The 21,695-nt window shown below is 38.1% G+C and overlaps 1 protein-coding gene across 13 annotated transcripts in view; it reads left to right on the forward strand.

Moving 5' to 3' along the window:
* ABI1 (abl interactor 1) overlaps positions 1–21,695 on the forward strand; it is a 95,109-nt gene that overhangs the window by 60,543 nt on the left and 12,871 nt on the right. For 6 of the 13 annotated variants that reach the window (XM_068560443.1, XM_068560474.1, XM_068560434.1 and 3 more), the window contains exons 3-7: positions 7,527–7,703; positions 12,973–12,987; positions 13,721–13,821; positions 15,126–15,266; positions 17,859–17,959. In XM_068560443.1, coding sequence (XP_068416544.1) covers positions 7,527–7,703; positions 12,973–12,987; positions 13,721–13,821; positions 15,126–15,266; positions 17,859–17,959 — 535 coding nt within the window. Of the gene's footprint in view, positions 1–7,526; positions 7,704–12,972; positions 12,988–13,720; positions 13,822–15,125; positions 15,267–17,858; positions 17,960–18,872; positions 18,954–21,695 lie in introns of all 13 variants that reach the window. The other 7 variants (XM_068560450.1, XM_068560484.1, XM_068560460.1 and 4 more) reach the window with 2 other exon arrangements.

Consider the following 21,695-nt stretch of genomic DNA (forward strand, 5'->3'; position numbering starts at 1 on the left):
GTGCTGGAACTGTCAGACAAGGAAGGAGTTTGAGATATGTCGGGGCACACACACAAAACAACGTAGCTAACTGCAGTTTAACAAGTTCGCCTGCCATAGTTTCATGGATGCTGGTAGAAGACACAAGACTTCTCAGAGACATCGGACTTGATTACTCATGGCAGTAGCAGGATCAGAGTCGTTAGCATTCGTGCTGGTTTCCCCAGCCCCACGCTCCACAGAGGACTGTGAGGAGGGTGAGTGATGCCTGTGGTGACTCCACTCCTACATTTGCAGCACAGTCTGTTACAGGAGAGGAACCTCCAGTAAGCCTGCCTGACCCTAATCCTGGAGGGAGGTGACGTCTTTATTGTGCTAGATAGTGAACAAACCTGCCCTTTGTTCCTGAGGGAGGTATTTCTGTCCTTCCTGGCTGTTCGCTGTTCGCTGGACAGACATACTTAAGATAGTCTGGAACAAAGAGAGGCGGCGCCTCCACCTACAAGATGCACAGAAACGCAGTGGGCCCAAGGATAATTGCCTTCCAACAGCATTCACCCCTCATGTCTCTTCCTTCTTGGCTGCTGGTAAAATTTCCCATGATCACTCTGTTCATTGGCCACCCTGAGTAATCTGTCTGACAGAGCCTGGGACTGGAGCCATTCAGTTTGTCTCATAAAACATGTAATTTAGGTTACGTACTATCAACATGGTAGCAGGATGAGGCCAAACTGCAATCTTGACCTCAACTGTGCTCCCTAGGGTCCTAGACCAGCCGGCTGACCAAATACCATAAACCTTCAGGGTCTGCCTTAGAGAGCCAAGTGGCTTTCTCTTTAAGTTTCTGTACTGACTTTCTACTTGACCCAAGTACTGCAGGAGTATTAGGGAATGCACAGATTTGGCCTCGCCTGCAGGAAGGAAGTCTAGGGCAGTTCTGTCATCCATAACGATCCTGGCCCTTGAGCTGACACTGACCTGAATGGCTCCAGGGCTGATACGATCTCATTGTTCACCTCAGCTAAAGTCAGGGACAGATTTCAAACTACCATTTCTAATTGGATAACTCCCATTTTAGGCATAAATGCCTCAGAGCAGATTGCACATAATTAACAAGTCAGTTATCCTTCTGGGAGGGCCCCCTCCCCCCAGTCAAGAATAGCCTTACTTTGGAGAGGTCACAGCCGTCTGTGGATACAGGATCTACTGGTGGTGCTTGCTTAAACACTTGAAGGTCTCTTACGATCACCCTTACAGTGCACGTCACCGCAGTTTTGGAGGGAAGTAAGGTCATGCCTGGCTTCCGCACGAGTACTCCTGTGAAGAGTGTGGTGCTTACAGGTGTCGTCTGCCCTCCCACCCCCCGACCCCAGGCGGGACCTACTTAGCGAGCACAGGCTGGCAGCTTCTCCAGTGTTGCCTCCTGGACAGCTGGCAAGCCTTAGGGCTCCCAGTTCAGTACAAATAACTGAGTCTAGTACTTCTTTTTGTTTTGGAGGTGTTACCTGAAGGCAGTCAGTCCAGTCTGTCCTGTTTGTCTGTGCCACCTGTCAGGTAGCATTCACCTGCCCCTTAGAGATGGCTGAATGATAGCTACAGGAATTGCGGGGCGGTTTGGAAAGACACCCGGAGGTATTGGCAGGTGTTCTGTGTGGGAGGCTCAGGGGCTAGGACCATCTTCTTCTGCTTTCCTAAGATTTTTCAGTGACCTTGAGGAGAAGGATGATCACGTGATCAGAGCTGTCCAGCAGGGCATGGCAGAGCCGGCAGGCAGTTCGGTTTATTAAGGCACTTGCACAATCTGGGAGAGCCGCACCCGGGACTTTTCCTTTGTGAGGAAGGTTCTGGGGGATTCAGAAAGACAGAATCACAAATGTCCCTCCTTCTTAGCTCCTGGGGTTTAAAGTGTTTCTTTCACTGGTGCCAGGGTTGTTCTCCTTCCACTGCTATAGAATCAGTGTGTCCCATTCCAGTCACTAACCTTTCCCTTTTTCCCAATTATCCCTGACCCTCACCCTGACCTTTTTTGTCTGGAAGGGTCAGGTGCCAGAGGGACAAGAGCATTTTTATTAAACTTAGAGATCCTATTATATCTACCACTTTGGTCCACACGGTCCAGTGTAAGGGGATTTGGTGAGCAGAATACTTAAGACCACAGAAGTACAACAAGAAAATTCAGGCGGCTAAACCACAATTAAGTTAAAATTCCCAAGGCCCCCTTTTGGCTGGGCTGCCACCCAAAGGCTGTACTGATCAGGCCAGCATGGGGTCTCCATTAGGGGAAAGAATGAAGCATCACGCTCGGGTGGATCCCAACTGGCCAAGAGGAGACAGTCTCTTTCTGGGAACAGCCACGTTCAGTGACCAACCTGCTTGCTGACGTATGTAAACCAGGAAGAGCTAAGGGGGGTATAGTCAGAAATCTTTTAGAGTTGACTAAAAAAAAATTTTTTTTAATTGTGGTAAAATACACGTAACAAGATTTCCCATCTTAACTATTTTTAAGTGTACAGCTCAGTAGTGTTACGTACATTCACAGTGTTGTGCAGCCAGTCTCCAGAACTGTTTTCATCTTGCAAGACTGAAACTCTGTCCCCATTAAACAACAGCTCCCATTGCTCTCTCCCTGCAGCCACTGGCAACCACCATGTTACTTTCTGTCTCTATGAATTTGACTCTAGGCACCTCATATAAGTGGAATCATACAATACTTGTTCTTTTGCGACTGCTTATTTCACTCAGCATAATATCCTCAGGTTCATCCATGTTGTAGTGTGTGTCAGAATTTCCTCCCTTTTTAAGGCTGAATAATATTCCATTGAATGAATATATATATATATATATATATACACCACATTTTGTTTATCCATTCTTTCATTGATGGACACTTGGGTTACTTCTACCTTTTGGCTCTTGTGAATAATACCACTGTAAACATAAGTGTACACATACCTCTTGGAGACTCTGCTTTCAATTCTTTGGGGTATATACCCAGCAGTGGAATTGCTGGACCATATGGTAATTCTATATTTAAGTATTTAGGACCCACCATACTGTTTTCCACAGCAGCTGTACTGTTTTACATTCCTACCAGCAGTGCACAAGGGTTCCAGTTGCTCCACATCCTTGCCAACATCTGTTATTTTCTTTTTTGTTTGGGGGGGGCGGATAGCAGCCATCCTGATGGGTGTGATGTCTCATTGTGTTTTTTTTTTTATTAGTTATCTATTTTATACATGTTGGTGTCATTGTGGTTTTGATTTGCATTTCCCTAATGATTAGTGATGTTGAACACCGTTTCATGTACTTATTGGCCATTTGTATACCTTCTTTGGAGAAACGTCTATTCAAGTCCTTTGACCATTTTTGAATTCAGTTGTCTTTTGTTTTTGAGTTTTTTAAGTTGATTTTTGAGGACGCTGTTTCAGCACTCACCAATACAAGATGCCTGTGGATGGTAGGGAATGTGGAAGGCCATCACATACTTTGACAAACAACCCATTTTTTGTGACTTTTGTGTTAAAAAGTATACCATTGTCAGTTAGCAAATGGTTTGGAAAGTGAAAAACATGACACAGATTAGTGTCAGGGGCCACAGTGGTATGGTTGGAGCCAGCTGATTGGATTTGTATTGTAATACCATAACCTGAAAGAATGTCACCAGCGGTGAGGCACTACTGATGGTCTGAAGACGGGGTTAAAGGTCTGATGTAGCCAGTCTGCTAGTAGCGGGAGATGTGGCCTCTCTCACCATGAGACGAATGGGTCTTTTTCCAGGAGTCACCCGTGTGGGACGCAGAGGTTGCCTCTGCATCAGGAACAGAGTCCTTTACTCTGTGTCTGTTCAGTGATGGTCCATGTGTTGACACATCTGGAGTGGTGATGGATCCACCAGCAGAGATGGCAGTCTGGGCAGTGCAGGCTTCATCAGCAGCTGGACTCCTGTTGGCTTCATCAGACAATGGGCCCTTACTATGGCCCATATTAGTGACCCAGATGGTCTGCTTGGCAACTACTATTTGTCTCCACAGTTTATATGGCAAGTCTTTAAGATGTCAGTCTGTAGTTTTCCAAGTAACAGACCCAAACAGCTATTACCAATGGGTATTCGCCCCATATCAGTAAAAGTCTAACAAGGTTTATCTCCGGGAATATCAGCCAGATCTCTGAGAACATCCTTGAGTTCTGCCCGCAGAGCACAGCAACCACGAGCACTTTCCTTTCTGCATAGCTGGCACTGAGGTTGAACAGCACAGCAGTCCACGGAGCACCACAGGGTCTCGGCTTAGTTGAATCATTAGTGCACCAGGCCCAGGCATTTAGGGGATCCTCTGTGAATCAAGGGCCTCACTGAACCAACAGAATGGAAAATAAATTTTCCCTAAAGGGGTAGCTGCCACTCTTCCCTGTAGAGCTGAGAGGTCATAGGGGCCAGGCTGGCTGTATTCTTGAATATACCAAGTCCAAGGGGCACCTCTGGTGGAGGCTGTTCCTCTTGTCAGACGCTCCAGTCAGTAACGTTACCCAGGCACAGAGACTTGTACTCAGAGGGGTCATAAGGACTGTGGGCCACTAAGGCTGCTAGTGCTTTTCTACATCTGGCTCTTCCCAGGTGGCATAATCCCCTCTGGCTCTTAAGAGCATTCACCGTGCAAGCATGAAAAATATGAATACCAATTATACATTCAGTGTTGGAAGCCACAACAGTAATACATTGAGTTGGTACCAAGAGTCCCACCCAAAAGAACACATTAGCGTCTCTTCCCCACTGTGAACTGCACCCAAACCTCATAGCTGAAAGCAGGTACCCTCTCCCTCCACAGGATGAGGCATGAAGGTGACATGGGCTCCAATATATATCAGTCAGAGCTATGAAATGTCCCTCCCCTCCCCACAGTGATCTCTCAAACCCAGGTGTGTTTGATCTTCAGTTCCCCTTGGGGACTGGGAGAACTTGGCCCCGCCCCTAACAGTCTTTCTCTTTATAAAGGGTGTAGGGGGAGGCTGGGAGAGAGCAGCTCTGCACCAGTAAACAAGGTGAATTTATTTCAGCTTTGAGTGGCGCTGTAGCTGCGAGCACTTGGGGCACCCAAAGCCCTGTGTTGTGTACTCTGTGGCAGGGCCGTCGTCGCTGACTGGCGTCATCCATTTCCGTTAGGGGTGCCTTGATTCAGCGGCCACAGCCACATCACTTCCCGGCGGGGCCGTGAGTTTGTACTCCTTGGCCGACTTGGGCTTGGTCCGCACGGGTGGCATCCTTGTTTTTAGGAGTCCGCCTAATGTGGACTGTCTGCTGCTCGCTCCATTGTCAAGAGAGCAGCTCTTCAGTTCTTGCTTGATTTCAGCATAAGGACTAGGAGGGTCTTCTGAAGCTGCTAGAATTTAATCTGGATTTCTGTGGGTGAGTTTTTCATTCTGTGGTGAATCATTTGCTAAATCATCATTTAAAATCCACTTTAGTACGGAAGAGCCCAAAGACCAGTCAGTGCCCTTGGGAGATTGTTTCGGGGAAAGTTTCCCAGAAGGGCCAAGAACTGTCTTATAGCAGACAGGGCCCACTGCCAAAACCTGAGGTCTTTTATTTATCTCAAATGGGTTTAATGTTGAGAAGACAGACTGCAGGAGGGGCTGAGCAGATAGCCAGGTGTTGCCTTTCTTCTTTAACAAGCATTATGTGCCCCTCCCACCCCCTCAATCTCCCCAGCAAACTAGCAGTGGCTAAAGATTCTCCTGGTTCTGCCCACAGTGGTTACAGTTTTCCTTCTTTCACACTCAATATGGATACATTTATGGTGCTCCCGCCTCCCTCTGCCAGACAGATCTTATTACTAGTTGTTTACAGGGCTGACCTGGTGAGCTTGGTGGATAGCTGACAGTAACCAGGGCATCATTCAGGCTGCTCTGTTTGAAACTACTTCCTGGTGCCCAGCCTGAAACTGCTGCCCCAGTTCAGCCTCATTAGCAGGCAATGAAGTAGAGGACCAGACATTGCCTGGGGGGGACCATACAATTTGGTCAACATGTTCACTCACGATTCCCGTGGACTTCTCTCAGTTCCTGTTAACTGTCCTTTCATTCCATTTCTAAAAAGCTTCGTCAGCATTCCATCTTCATTACCAAAACTGTCAGAAATTGTGAGGGGCTTGAGATCTTACCCTTTGTGGAAGCTCACAAGTTAGCCTGCACAATTCCGTGGATTCGAGTAGAAGACATGAGACTCCCGGTCAGAGACAAAAGATGTCACTACTCCTGGCAGTAGTCAGCACTTGTGTCAGATAACCAGCCACAATTTCTACAGGATACTGCAGAGAGAGCCAGGTGATTGATACCTGCATACACAATTGGGTGTGTTATAGAAAAGGAACTCCCAGCTTCGGGGACCAGATCTTTTGTAATGGGCAGTAAGCCTTCCTGCCCTTTGCCCTGGGGAGTGACAGTATCTTTATTATACCGGACAGTAAACAAACCTGCCTTTTGCTCTTTGAGGAGACACTGTATCTTCTAAGGCTGTTTACTATATAAATATACAGAACAAAGGGAATCAGTACCTCTTCTCACAAGATGTGCAGAAATGCACATAACATTAAACTTTTTTTCCTGACAATACCTTCCCCACCCCCTTTCAGTTCAGTTCACATACTTACATTTTCTCACCTAGGCTACTGTAATTACTTCCTAACTGGTCTCACTGCCAGTAGTGGTCTATCTGTCCTCAACACCTGTGCCAGAGGGATCTTTTAAAATGCAGACCTGATGATGTCACTCAGTTTAAATTTGTTAGTGGTTTCGCATTACTGTTAGGCCAAAGTTTAAATTGTTGAGTGGTTGTGTAATTATTTCTCATGTGCTGACTACTACCCAGTTTTTAAATGTTGGCAATTAAATAAGGGGGAAAAAAACCTTTTTAAAGCCATAAAGGCCAGTACTAGATAGGCTGCAGATGTGTAGGCTGCATGCTGCCAGATTGGAACCTCTGGTTTTATCTTTTTTTTTTTTTTTTCTCTTACACCTTTGTCTGCAACATGTTCTTTTTGCCTTGAATAATTTACATATTTGCCTCATATTTTTATTCATTTTTTAAAAACCTACTTACTCTATAAAGCCTTCTCAACCTAGTTGGACATCTTGCTCTAAATACCTTTAATTTCAAATAAACTGTGCATGTGTCATTATAGTACTTAATCTAGTTGTTATTATTGATTTTTTTTTTTCTGGTCTGTATCCCCACAAAATAAAGTGTAAGCTACACAGAGCAAGAGCCCTCCCATTCCACACACACCAGGTTTTTAGGAAAGAAAAGTGCTTTCCTAAGAACCATTTTGTAATCAAAACCAATAACTTAGTTGGTGCTTTTAATCACCTTTAGATAGTCCGTGTTTTGAGCCTGAAAGATATTAATTTGCTTAATTTTGACGGGGAAGATACAGTATTATTCACTGGAAAATAGACATGTGATACGGTCTTATGGTCCATTATATGTGGATATCGTATATATTATTTACTCTTCCAAATAATATTTTCTTGCTTTGTTCAAATTTAAAATATAGACTGTGGACATTCATAAAGAGAAAGTGGCTCGAAGAGAGATTGGTATTTTGACAACAAATAAGAATACATCAAGAACTCACAAAATAATAGCACCTGCAAATATGGAGCGTCCTGTAAGGTATATTCGGAAACCTATTGACTATACAGTTCTGGATGATGTGGGCCATGGTGTCAAGGTAAGCGTTTTATATTATATTAACTTGAAATAGTTTGCATATCCAATAAATATTTTGGATAGGAAATATAGTGAGAAAGCTGATTTTCTTAAAAGAATTAATAGATTCTCTTAGTAATTAGCATTACAATTTTCATAGAACATTTATTTAATACTAGTTATGTATTATACTAAGCTTGGGGCAGAATTTTACCTGTGCAGTAGGCTGTATTCAAGAAGATATAAAAACTTAAAATGGCCATTCATTTGTTAAGCCGTTTGAATCCTAGACTAATGTTATAAATTTGTGTTGTGAATGCCAAGTCTTGTTTTCACTACTGAATGAATATTTAAGAATAAAAAATGTATATGCTTTCCAGAATTGGTTTAGAAAGTAATTTATAAATACTTTTACTCATTTATGAGTAAATATGTGTGTATTAATACATCTGTGTGGATGTGGATATAATTTCAGCCGTTTATGCAAAATGAAACAGTTGTGTGTAATCTTGTTCTGTGCATCGCTCCCCACTCGCCCACCCGCTGCCCCAACAGGCTTTTAGGGAAGGGATTGTTTGTTGCCCTTGTCCATTTCTTAGCATGGCAGAATTAGCTGTTCTTGAAGGATACCTGTAGCCTCTCAACTTTTTAGATATTCATGTGTTATTTTGGAAGCATCCGGAATGACCTGAATTCTGTAGCTATCTTTGCTCAAGATAAACTATTCCTCTGAAATTTGGTAGTCCCTTTCTTAGAGGACCATTATTTGATTTTGTTTCTGGTCTCCAGAATATTTATAATAATTTTTTTAGGGGTCAGCTAGGATCTTGAAGCTTTTCCTAGCTGGTTACCTGCCTGGTGCTACTGCTGGATTTGTTGCATTCTGACTTATCTGGGGTTCCTGATCAAGAAGGGGTATAGCTGGCAACATTGCTCTTTATTCTGCTCTTCTCAGAGACTATTGGAATCTCCCCTTCACTGTCAGGCTTGGAAGGTGGAACACTTTGCAAATGTAGAAGAGGTTACTTGTTTCTTGTATTTTTACCCAAGGATGTAGCTAGGGTTGTCTAAGAGCTTAAGTTCAGTTTTAATTTAAGGTATTTAGACTAGATTGATTTACAGAACTTGAATTTTGAGAATTTGGAAGAACTTATAATATTATTACCTGCCTTGGAAGTAAAAATTACGTATATACACATATGTGTATACATACACATGTGCACACACATTCTCACGCGCTCACTTCTTCCCCTTTTGCTTGATTTTTCTTCCTACCAAAGCAATATACACTCATTAAAAAAAAAAAATTGTCACCATATTAGAAGTGATTATCCTCTATTATCTCCCCACTAACAATTGTGTTTAACAGTTTAATACATAGTACATAGCAGAGTATCAAATGAAACCAAATTTTACAAGGAAATTTTGGGTGAGAAAATTTAACTATTTTATTATATATGTATAAATGAGAAATGTAAACAGCATAATATATACTGAAAGTCTGCAAATGTGAATTTTGACAATCTACTTTTTGTAATGTGGATACTTTAGACGCAGGTTTTGTTTTTTTTTTTAAGTTTTTTATTGTAAAATATACATAACATAAAATTTACCATTTAACCATTTTAAGTGTACAGTTCTGTGGCATTAAGTACATTCACATTGTTGTACGGACTATTTTGAAATATTTTTTTGACCGTGGGTAGGTGGTCAGTGAGAACAGTGTATCTCAGAAGCTGATATGTGGCTTATTTGTCCACATTTTGTTTCTCTGATATACAAATACATACAATTTTTTTCCCCCAGTAGTCTCATTGCAGCTATATTGATCCAGTTTTATTTCCCCTAAGAAATAATTGTTGGCTTAAATATTTCTAGAAGATTGTAGAGATCTGTGAAAGTTGGAAATTTGGGTAATAGTTAATGAACAAATGCCAGGGCCAAAACTACAAGGAGGAAAACTTTAGATTTATTTTTAAATTAGTGTCTAAAGCACTTTTAAGGATTGGAAGACGCTGTACTTACAGTTCTAGAATTATTTTCTTATCTTTTGCCTACTTTTCTATTTAGAAGTTTGTTTTCTTACTGATTCGTAAGGGTTCTTTTTTCTATCAAAGAAATTAGCTCCTTATATTTTGGCAAATGTTTCCTCATCCTGCTGTTTGGCTTTTGACTTGATGCTTTGGTATTTTAAACAAATATTTACAGGATGTTAAAAAATCGTATCCAAATATATTAATATTTCTTTTTTTTTTTTAAATTTATTTATTTATGGCTGTGTTGGGTCCTCATTTCTGTGCGAGGGCTTTCTCTAGTTGTGGCAAGCGGGGGCCACTCTTCATCGTGGTGCACTGGCCTCTCACTATTGCGGCCTCTCTTGTTGCGGAGCACAGGCTCCAGACACGCAGGCTCAGTAATTGTGGCTCACGGGCCCAGTTGCTCTGCGGCATGTGGGATCCTCCCAGACCAGGGCTCGAACCCGTGTCCCCTGCATTGGCAGGCAGATTCTCAACCACTGCGCCACCAAGGAAGCCCCTAATATTTCTTTTAAAAATTATTTTATTTATTATCTTTTTCTTTCTTTTTTTTGGGGGGGGTGCCGTGTTGGGTCTTAGTTGCGGCATGCGGGGTCTTCGTTGCGGCGCACAGGCTTCTCTCTAGTTGTGGCTTGCAGGCTCTCTCGTTGAGGCGCCTGGGCTCAGTAGTTGTGGTGTGCAGGCTTAGTTGCCCTGTGGCACATGGGATCTTAGTTCCCCAACCAGGGATCGAACTCACGTCCCCTGAATTGGAAGGCGGATTCTCTACCACTGGACCACCAGGGAAGTCCCAGTATTTCTTCTTATAGCTACCAAGTTTTGTGTTGTTTTTTACCCCCCAAGATTAATATGCCATCATATTTTCTTCTTTCATGACGTAAATTTTAGTGTTTTGGTATTTGTATTATTCATTTAATTGATATTTACTGTGTTAATGCATTTTATGCTATGAAATAGATGGTACACATAAGTTTAGTAAGAATTTAAAATATGGAAAAAGTGTCTTAAGGTAAGTCTGGTTTGACTTTTGGAAACAACGTAAGATATGGATAAGAGAATCCTTGCATAGAGAGACTACCAGAAAGTTTGCCTAAAGGAGGATAAAAAGAAGATGAACAATAAAGTTCATCCTAATAAAATAAAAATAAAAATAAAAATACTAAAGTTCATCCTAATAAAAGGAAGAACAAGGTTTCAGAGTATGCTTAGACTAGAGAAGGCTTGAGCACTTAGTAGAAACATTTAAAATTATTTCTGTTAAACAGTTATAATAACTAACAGCTTTATAGCCTGGTTCATAACTTATGAAGGACTTTCCACGTATGTCTTTGTTTTCAAGCCTTGAAAAGACCATATGATCTAGGAGTTGTTACATTTTATTAATGGAAACACTAAAGCTTTATAATACGTAGGAATGGTATTTTTAAAAGGTTTCGATTTTATTAGAGGAGTGAGCTAATGAATCATTTCAGAGAAAGAATTGGCATCTTACAGACTTTTGTACCTGTGGTATGCAAAGCTTATGATCTACTTAGGGCTTGCAGGTAGGTAGGAATCAAAGAGAGTTCTGTTTTCAACCTAAGGTTCCAAGGAAATGGTAAACTGACTCATCCATAAATGTAAATGTTAAGGAAATGAAGTGAGATCTTAAGGAAATAAAAAGCCTAGTTTTGAATGTGTTTGGGGGACACTGAAATGGAAAAATTTTGTAGGCTGCTAACAATTATATTTTGAGTTGTAAGGTATAGAGATCATTTCCTTCCAACACTAGCTAACCCCAACACATCTGTATACATAAACATGCACTTAATAGAGGAGGCTGTGCTCCGTAAGAGGTTAAAGGTTACACCATTGCACAGTAGCAGAGTTCAACTAGAATTTTCATTCCCAATTAAATTCTCCTTTCATCCTGTCATTTGGGACCAGTTTATACTTGTATGCTGTTTTTTTTGTTTGTTTGTTTCTTGTTCACTTGAAACAGCAAATGAGGGAAGATGTGTGGTCATATTTAGAATATTTCTAAGTTACTTTAGAATAGTATTTAGTGTATTATAATGCTATCATATTAATAAATCTTATCTTCAAGGATAATAAGGTTATTCAAGTTTAATTTCTAAATCCAGGTGTGAAATGTAGTGGCTAGGTAGGATTCCAGACATTGTTTAATCAGGATAAAAATGAGCCATATTATTCTAAACAAACACTAAAGAATACCAAGATTCTGGCACAGTTTCTAGAAATGAGAATATAAGTCAAAGGATATTCCATTTTTGGATGATTTCCTTAATGTTGCTTCTGTGGTCACTTGAAAAATGATAGATACATATTTAGAATGGCAGGTGTTATTTATGGAAAGAACTTGAGACCCCACGCCCCACCCCAAAATGTAGGAAAAGACTCTGCAACCTGAAGATATTTTTTTCTTAAGTGGCGTGGTTCAAGTAGGATGCTTTGGACACATTATTTCATATATATAAGCTAGCCAGTTTTCATAGAAGTAGCCTTTAGGATCAAAGCAGCTTTTCTTCAGTTTTGAATTATGGTCAAACTTGTTCAGAAGAAAATTTAGAACTAATGCAACATACAACTTTCTACTAGTGTTGGCCTGGTCAGGATTTGTATTCATAAGCTACACATGAGAGGGTATCCAGACCGTTTGCTTGTTCCTTAATTAGAATCTGGCTAAGCTATTATTGTGCATTGTAATTTTGTTTTTAAACACTGAGGTGCTAGGTCCTTTTCTGAATTTGGAAAACAAGCTGTGATTTTGAATTTTAACATTTGCAGTTTATCACTCTTTAAAATACTATACTACCATTCAAATAATGAATACTCATACATGGGCATTCATTATCCAGCAGTCTTAGGTCTTGTACACTGATGTATTAAAGTAGCCATACATTTAATGAGGTATGGTGTTTGTGTTTAAATTAAAGTTTGTTTTTTAAATCATCTATGATTCAGTTGGATTAATTTCACAGGATAAAATACTGACCTAAGAAATTATTGGAGCTGCGTGAGATTGGCATAATTAAGTGATTTCCTTATGAATGTATTATTTTGAAAAAATATGTGATACCCATGAATATTTCCCTTTTGCTTATGGATATCTTTTCTTTACAAAATATTTGAAATATGGCTGGGTAAAAGCTTATTAACATGAATTGAGTAACTGTAAATGTAAACCTGTCCTATCAGATATAACTTATCTAGAATTAATTTCTACTTTTTCCCCCCTTTTTTTGCAACGTAAAGTGGCTAAAAGCCAAGGTAAGAGTTACTACTTATCATTTGATCCACAGTTTTCCCTCTATATTGATAGAGGCTGCAGAGCCACTAAAATTTGAAAACTTTTCCTATGTCTGTCTGCTTTATCCCCATAGGATTTATGTAGATTAAATATACTCAAACTCAGTTCAAATCAGCAACATTTAGCTTGGATGTGTTAATATATCAAAGATATATTGACATCTGCATTTATATAGGAACATTAATTTTGCTAACATTTATTGCTTTGCTCATTTTTTGATAGTTGCCTTGCTTTTATTGACTTACAATGAGGAGGTTTCCCAGGCATTATATATGACTTTGTTACTGAGTTGTTGGTATAGAGATGATTTTTTTAGATGAATATTTTAGCAAATTGACACTGAGATCTGCAGTTTATATTCATGCACACATTTCAAAAATTTTAAGAAACCCAGCATTTGAATTGCAGATAAGTTAGATCTCAGTGAACATTTTTAACAATAAAATAATATATAAAATTCAATAATCTCACCTGTATTTTTCAATAAATTGGTATGAAGGGCATAAAATAATAAGAAAAGCCAAGTGCAAGTGGTATCTTGACTTTTTAAAATGTAGTACCAAAGTCTGTTATTAAAACTGTCTGGGAATCCTTATTTCACATTCTGATATTAAAAAAAAAATAATACATGGTGTCAAAACACCAAGAGAACAATTTGATATAAAACTAAAAGCTTTTCTTTCCACATTTTAGCATGGAAATAACCAGCCTGCAAGAACTGGCACACTGTCGAGAACAAATCCTCCTACTCAGAAACCACCGAGTCCTCCCATGTCAGGCCGGGGAACGTTGGGGTAAGAATTCAGCTACATCTTACAAGAGGATTTGTATGTCAAAGGAAGAGATGTTTTTGTGACTTCAGTAAATGTATGGATCCTTGTGACGGGACCCTCTCTGTGTGATAATACTACCTTTTACAAATTCATTTTGGTTCCTATTTCCTTGAACAGAATCCAAAATGAACCTGCCTGTTCTATAATATTCTCTAAGGAATTCTGTACTAGAAAAGTTTTTTTGTATGTATGTAAATGAGCATTATTTATTTATTATCTTCTAATTCATTAAAAAATATAAATATATAAATACATATATAAAAAGATTTATATATATATATCTGAGTTACGTTTATTTAAAATGAAATGACCAGAAGGTTCCATATATGGTGTCTTCACATGTATTTGCAATATTGATATTACAGAGCTTTGAATAAGTGGTCTACTTTGCGTACTTTGGTTTGCTAGCCTGCAGTTCTTCTGTTTCCCCTGAGACTTGGGGACTCTTTACTTGGAGTACTTCTAACTGTGCTTCTGCTGGTAATCTTAGGGCCCTTCATTCTAGAGTAGCTTTGTGAGAAGGCCAGTGGAGAAGTAGAAAAGGTAATTGTTTGTGGCTTCTTCCTTTCCAGTTTTCAATGCAATACAAATATTGAATACTTCGTAAGACATTTCTGAAAGATTGTTCACCTTATTATAGAAAATTAGACTCCTTATTTTTGGTGGAGGGGTGGGGGAATCATTATTTTATAGTAACAGGGATCAGCAATCAGCTTTCTCGTAGGATCTTAGTTTCTATTTTCATTCTGTAAACCCCTTACCCCTGAAAAAAACATATGAAGTTATTAAATAGAAAAGTTAAAATCATTTATTGAGAAGTTAATGGCATCACATCTAGGATCAGAATGTACTTGTTCATATATCTCTAGATTGAGATAGGAGTAAATTGCAGAGGAGATATTTAGCTTCCATAATATACAAGGACAGTGGCTTGTGGGTTACTGAGCTGGGAATAATATGTATTTCAAAGTTTGATATTACTGAGCATTAAAAAAATTACAACCATGATTTTTAGAAATAAGATGAGAACTTTTAAATTACCCTTTCCATTGGTTTTCCTAAGAAAAGGCAACAAATTTTAGCTTTTGTGTTAAAGTAACAAAATTCATACACCCCAATTGAAACGTTTTTTAAAAACAAACTTTATTATTAAAAAAACCCAAAACTTGTGTTATACTTGGTTATAAAGGGACAGTCACAAATTTGGGAGAAAATACCATTTATCTTTCTTATTCATTATTCCTTTCTCTATTATGCTTCTTTAGACGAAATACTCCTTACAAAACCCTGGAACCTGTTAAACCTCCGACAGTTCCTAATGACTACATGACAAGTCCTGCTAGGCTTGGAAGTCAGCATAGTCCAGGCAGGACAGCTTCTTTAAATCAGAGACCGAGGACACACAGGTAAATTTTTAGGTTGAGCCTTTGAACATCTGAGAATGTGCGTTACTGATTGGTGACAAACTCCTATAGAGTTGCTGGTAAAGGTAAAGTGCTAGTCTAAGGCTAATATAGAATATAAAAGTTGAGGGTATTAATATTGTATATATTTCTTTAAATTTATGTTATAACTTCTGTTTTTTAGATTTTTTAGTATCTATTTATACTGCTAGCAGACTGCTAGTATTTCCTCCTTTTGACAGAGGTACAAATGTATATTTGGATGAAGTCTGAAGAATGTTTTTTTGAAATAGTCTTTCAGAAAAGATTAAGGTAACCACTCTTAAATTTTTTGGATAAAAGGTTAAACATCAGAAACTATACAATGTGATTTAAACTTTAAGAGGTTGGAGGAAAGAAAACAGTTTAGATCTGAGGAAGAATTTCTTAAGAGAGTTGATATACTGGAATATGTTATTGTATAAATTCTTTTTAAAAAGTTCTAGAAATCAGCTACCCAGTGGATTTTTAAAAACTTGGTTATGGAACATAACATACATTCAGAAAAGTATATACTTTATTAAGTATAACAACTTGATGTATTAATACAAATTGAATATAGTCATGTAACCATCACCCAGATCAGAAAATGGAACATAACTGCAACCCAGAAATCCCCCTCAGGCCCTTTCCCAGTTATTGCCTCTGCCTTCCTCCCCTCAAAAGTAGCCACTTTATTTTTGCGCACGTTTATAAAGCCAGACGAATTTATCATATAGCTCAATTTGTTTGATTCTTTGATTTTTACCTCTCACTTAATAACTTGGGCAAGGAACCTCTTTACCTTGACTTTTAGGTTGATTTTATTAGAGAGACAGCTTGGTAAAATCATTTTGGGGGCTTTAGTTACGCAGGATATATCACGCTCTTAGATGCTATGTAATTGTTATTTGTTGTTGTTACTGTTAGTAAATAAATTGTCATATTGATATCTGCAGTTACTGAATCAGGGTAAGTTCAATGAGGACCAAAATTGGTTTTTTTTTATATGTTTATTATCGAATTATTATACCAAACCATGGTGGTTCTTTATAATGGATGTAGTAATAGTTTAATCATATTCAACAACTAGTTGTTAAGAGTTACTTCATTAGATATCAGGGATATACGTATGAGATATAGTTCTTTTTTTCAGGAGCTTGTTCTGTTAGAACAGGGATCAACAAAGTTTTTTATAAAGGGCCAGGTTGTCAATACTTTAGGATTTGTGGTCCATATGGTCTCCGCTGCAATTACTCAGCTCTATCATTGTAGCATGAGAGCAGCTACCAGCAACACGTAAATGAATGAGCATGGCTCATGTTCCAGTAAAACTTTATATATGGCACTGAAATTTGAATTTAATGTAATTTTAATGCGTCATAAAATATTATTCCTCTTTTGATTTTTTTTCTACTAATTAAAATGTAAAAAAAAAAGTTCTTAGCTCACAGGTTGTAAAAATCAGACCATGGGCCAGGTTTGGCCTGTGGGCTGTAACTTGCCAACCTCCATGTTAGAAAAAGGCACGTAAGCCAGTAATTGTGGAAACGCATAAGTGCAAAAAATATTCATCTGTCTGTGATACGGTGGTGGCAGAAAGCAGAGTATTGGCCAGCTTGGGAGGAGGGAGGCCTTCATATCAAAGCTATTTTTGTTATATAAATAGCTTTTTTCCCCTTTCTATTAGTATGTGATAATGTGATTATAGAATGCTCATATTGGAGAAAAAAAACTTATCTAGGAAGTGCAAATCATTGCCCTGCTGGGTTTCTGGGCCTACTGAGCCAATGATGTTGATTTTTAAAAGTATAATATGGAGCTTAAGGCTACACGTGTACATATGTACATTTGCATAACGTACATGTGCACACATACATTACTAAAACTGGTCAGTGCGAGGTTGTATACCTAAAGGGACAGTAAGTCCATAGAGGTAATTGGTTAGAGTTTAGTAGTATCATCCATTCTAGACTGTGCCTTGCTGAAACTTCATTATTGTCTTATTTGTCTTTTTTTTGTCATTTGCTCATTTTTTCCAAACATTTCCCTGTTTTATTGCCATTCTTTGAGATGAGTGGAGGTTTACGTACTAATTTCAGACTAAAACTGGTTACCGTTTTTATTAACTTCCATAGCATCTTCTGTGGCTTCCATCACACTATTTGTTAATGTCAATTTTCACAGTCTCAGCGAAGAGCTCCATGACATTGTGGTTCATGTCTTGTTTGTTCACTGCTGTTTACACGAGGTTTTAAATAAATCCTTGTTGACTCATTGTACTATAAGATTATATTGGTCATTCATGTCTCAATGATCTCTTATAGTTCTGAGTACTACGTGACTATATTGGTTTTTCAGTAGATGGAGAAATAGAGTGAAACAAGAACCACTTCAAGTATTAGGGTTAAAATTTATATTGGACAGTTAAAATGTTTCTTTATATATAGGTGTATGTATACATACAAGCACACACATATGCATCATAAAAGGAGTATTTAGTGGCTTTGAGTTGATTTTTTTTCTGAGTAAATCTCTAGAATTGCTCTTTTCATGGTTTTTCTCTCTCCTTTACAGTGGAAGCAGTGGAGGAAGTGGAAGCCGAGAAAACAGTGGCAGCAGCAGTATTGGCATTCCCATCGCCGTGCCTACACCCTCACCACCCACTATTGGACCAGGTATGTCATGTACTCACCCATTTTAATATGTGGTAGTAGTTAGGAGCTTTATTATGGAAGTCTGAAATAATTTAGTTACATTAGATAAAACTATTTATTAAACTTAATGCGATTGTTGCCAGAATGAAAGCAAATTTAAAAACAATTTTTGATTCGTTTTCACAGGGTGTTTAGAGTTTTGCAGATGTTTCTCCTTACTTATAGAAAAGCATATTAAATAGCTTTATTAAATAACTTTTTGGACATTTTGCTTTAGAAATACTTGCCTTGGGCACAAGTCAAGAATGATATTTATTATTTCAAGAGCAAGCCAATATTATTGATAATTCAACCAAAAGATCAGTGTCTTTAATGTGAATTATGTATCATTGAACTTTGATGTTGCCTTGTAGGCTAGTAAGTATGTCAACTCCACTGTTAGCTGGTTTTGTGACTTTACTACATTTATGTATGGTATTCAATACATATTTCAGTAAAATGCCATGAATATAAAATGGGATTAAACTAGGAAAAGCTCTTTTACTTTTTAGATTATATAAAAATTTAAGAAATCATAGCAGAGCATTAAATTGGTCCCTTGATTTTTTATTAAGTGAAAGGAAGACTTTATGGTGTTAAAAATACACACTTTAAGTTTGATAATCAAAAGTTGTTAGGGAAAAATACTTAGTTTCTCAAGGATGTTGTTGAAAAAGGAGAAAAAGCTACTTATAAAAACAGGCATATTTTATAGTTAATGAAAGCGTGAACTCAATGGCCTTTTTACCCAGTAAAATTCTTACTCATTCGAACATGCTTTACATATGGGTATCTCTCTCTTTTTTTCTTATTTCCAAAACATACTTCCTTACTGTTTCAGAATGATTAGTTCTGTTTATTGCACTCTGACCTGAATTATAAACTATTTTAGTAGAAAACATTTCTGTCCCTCCTCCTTCTGGAGCTCCACCAGCACCACCTCTTCCACCACTTCTCCCCGTGAACACTGTGATAGGTGAGACTGCGTAACCATTGGAGTGATTTACCTTACTGTGCATAGTTCATAGTGAACTCCTCTGTTAGACGGCTCGCTTTTGTAGTTGTTAGGTTGTAGGTGGTAATACAAAGTTTAAAGTATTAAATCTAATTTACACTAATTTCTTCTGGTGAAAGGCCTCTGAAGTTACACAGAAACTTCTCTGTGATGTCAGATGCTTCTATGCCTAGTTTATAACCAATTTAATGTGGTTTGCATTTGTTCTGTTTAGATTTTTCTAGGAATATTATAGCCGTGATTGTTCAAAAAAAATTTTTTTTATTAGTGATGTAATATTTTTTTAAAGTGAAACTTGATTTGGGAACTCCCTGGTGTATACCACAGTCACAGGAGTGGGGTGAAGGTGGGGGACAAGAGGAAGAAGATGAAAAAGAGAATGGTGTGCGGTGTGGGGTACTCTGAGGCTTTCCAGTGGGTCACAGCTGAAAAACTCTTGAGATAGCCCAGGATTTATGGCATCTGAGGATGCCATGAAACATTTTGTTTAATAAAATACATTTAAATTGCTCCCAAGCTGGGGGAGACTGGATTGAGCATATAAGGAATTCCAAATATAGACTTGGTATAAAACCATTCAGCCTAGAAATGCACAGTAGCATTTGGGTGGAAATGGATAAAGAGCTGTTTCAAATATTGAGAGCTTAGGTGAAATAAAGGCATCTAGCAACTTCTTTTCAAAACATTGGCACTTGTACTCAGAGGAAAGGGGAAAAGGAAGTAATAAAAGACCCAAGTAATAGAAATTGTTGGCAGAAAGTCCATGTGGAAAAAAAATGCCCTCAACCTAATTAATAATCAGGAAAACAAAAACTATGAGATACTATTTTATAGCTACCAGATAGGTAAAAATGTAGAAGTCCACCAGTACCAGATGTTGATGAGGTTGTGCAGTAACAGAAAGGTACGTTGCTGGTGGGAGTTTATTTGTTGATACAGTCACTTTAGAACATAATTTGTTGTTACCCAGTCAAGTTGAACCAGGTTTCTACCTTAGATTTATCAGTTTCATTTCTAGATACTTGCCCTAGCGTACTGGTTCTCAAAACATGGTTATGGAACTCCTGGGGGTTGCCAAAATCCTTTCTTGGAGTTTTTGCGGTCAGAACTATATCCATAATAATACTAAGACTTATTTGCCTTTTTTATTCTCATTCTGGTACAAGCACACAGTGGAATTTCCCAGAGGCTACATAACATATGATAACATCATTTTTGACAGCTAATGGATTGTGTATTTGTGTATTTATGTATTTTAAAGATAAATAAGTTTTAATTTCTAATATGGTAATTAATTAATTATGGTAATTAATCAGTTCCTAATATGGTATAACCCACTTCAACAAAAATTTTTTGAGGTTCTCTAATTTTAGAGTGGATCCTAAAACCATAAAGTTTAAAAACCACTATACTAGAGCAGTGGCTTTGGAGTATGATTTACAGACCAACAGCATCATCATCATGGGGGAAATAGTTAGGAATGCAAATTCTCAGGTCCCATTCCAGACCTACTCATTCAGAAACTCTGAGACTGGAGCCCAGCAGCCTGTATTATAACAAGCCCTCAAGGTGAAATCCTGATCACTGCTGAAGTTTGCGAACCACTGTTCCAGAGAAACTTAGGAACCATATTTAGGAATGTTCACAGTAGCGGTATAATAATAATAGCAAAAATCTGGATGCAACCCAAGTGTCTACAGTGGAATGGATAAATAATTGTGGCATGTTCATATGCAAATAAAGCAATAAAAATGAATGATATATTGATATACTTATCAACATGGATGAATCTTAAAAGATAATATCAAAGGAAAACAGCAAGAATACATAATCAATACATAATCATTCCATTATGAAAGTTTATAAATTTGCAAGATCTCTATGTGTATTGTTTAAGGTTATAGTTATCTATGATTTTTAAAAAACTGTATACAGTGAGTCCCCTACATACGAACGAGTTCCATTCTGAGAGCACGTTCATTAAGTCCAATTTGTTCGTAAGTCCAACAAAGTTAGCCTAGGTATCAACTAACACAATTGGCTATGTAGTACTGTACTGTAATAGGTTTATAACACTTTTCACCCAGATAATACATAACAAACACAAAACATAAAGAAAACATTTTTAATCTTACAGTACAGTACCTTGAAAAGTACAGTGGTACCAGCTATACCACTGCTGCTTTTACACTTGCTTCTGGACATCCTGGGCTTGAAATAAAGGTACTGTACTACTGTACTCTACACAGTGCTGTACAGTAAGGTACACAAAAGCACAACCACTTGTAGAGGATGCACGCACGTGACAGTGTACGCCAGACACGTGAACTAACTTTACGTGATTGGACATGCGAATGCATGTTCGCATCTTTTGAAAGTTTGCAACTTGAAGGTTCGTGTGTAGGGGACTTACTGTATAGTGAAGAGAGAGAATGTTTAACACATATGTTTTGGAGTTTGGGGTTCAGAAGGGGCAAACAGGAAGCTTCAGTGATACTGGTAATATTCTAGTTCTTGGAGCTGAGTATTTATTTTTCCTTAAAATATATATATGTAATATATATAAAAATATAAATAATATTTATTTATGTAAACAAATTATACATAACCACTATAAATAATTATATATATTAGTATATGTAACCATATGTATATGTATATATGTATTATTTATATATAGCATGTATAATTATATATCAATCG

Source organism: Eschrichtius robustus, chromosome 1 (genome assembly GCF_028021215.1).
Source record: "Eschrichtius robustus isolate mEscRob2 chromosome 1, mEscRob2.pri, whole genome shotgun sequence".
In the NCBI taxonomy this organism is placed as follows: Eukaryota; Metazoa; Chordata; class Mammalia; order Artiodactyla; family Eschrichtiidae; genus Eschrichtius; species Eschrichtius robustus.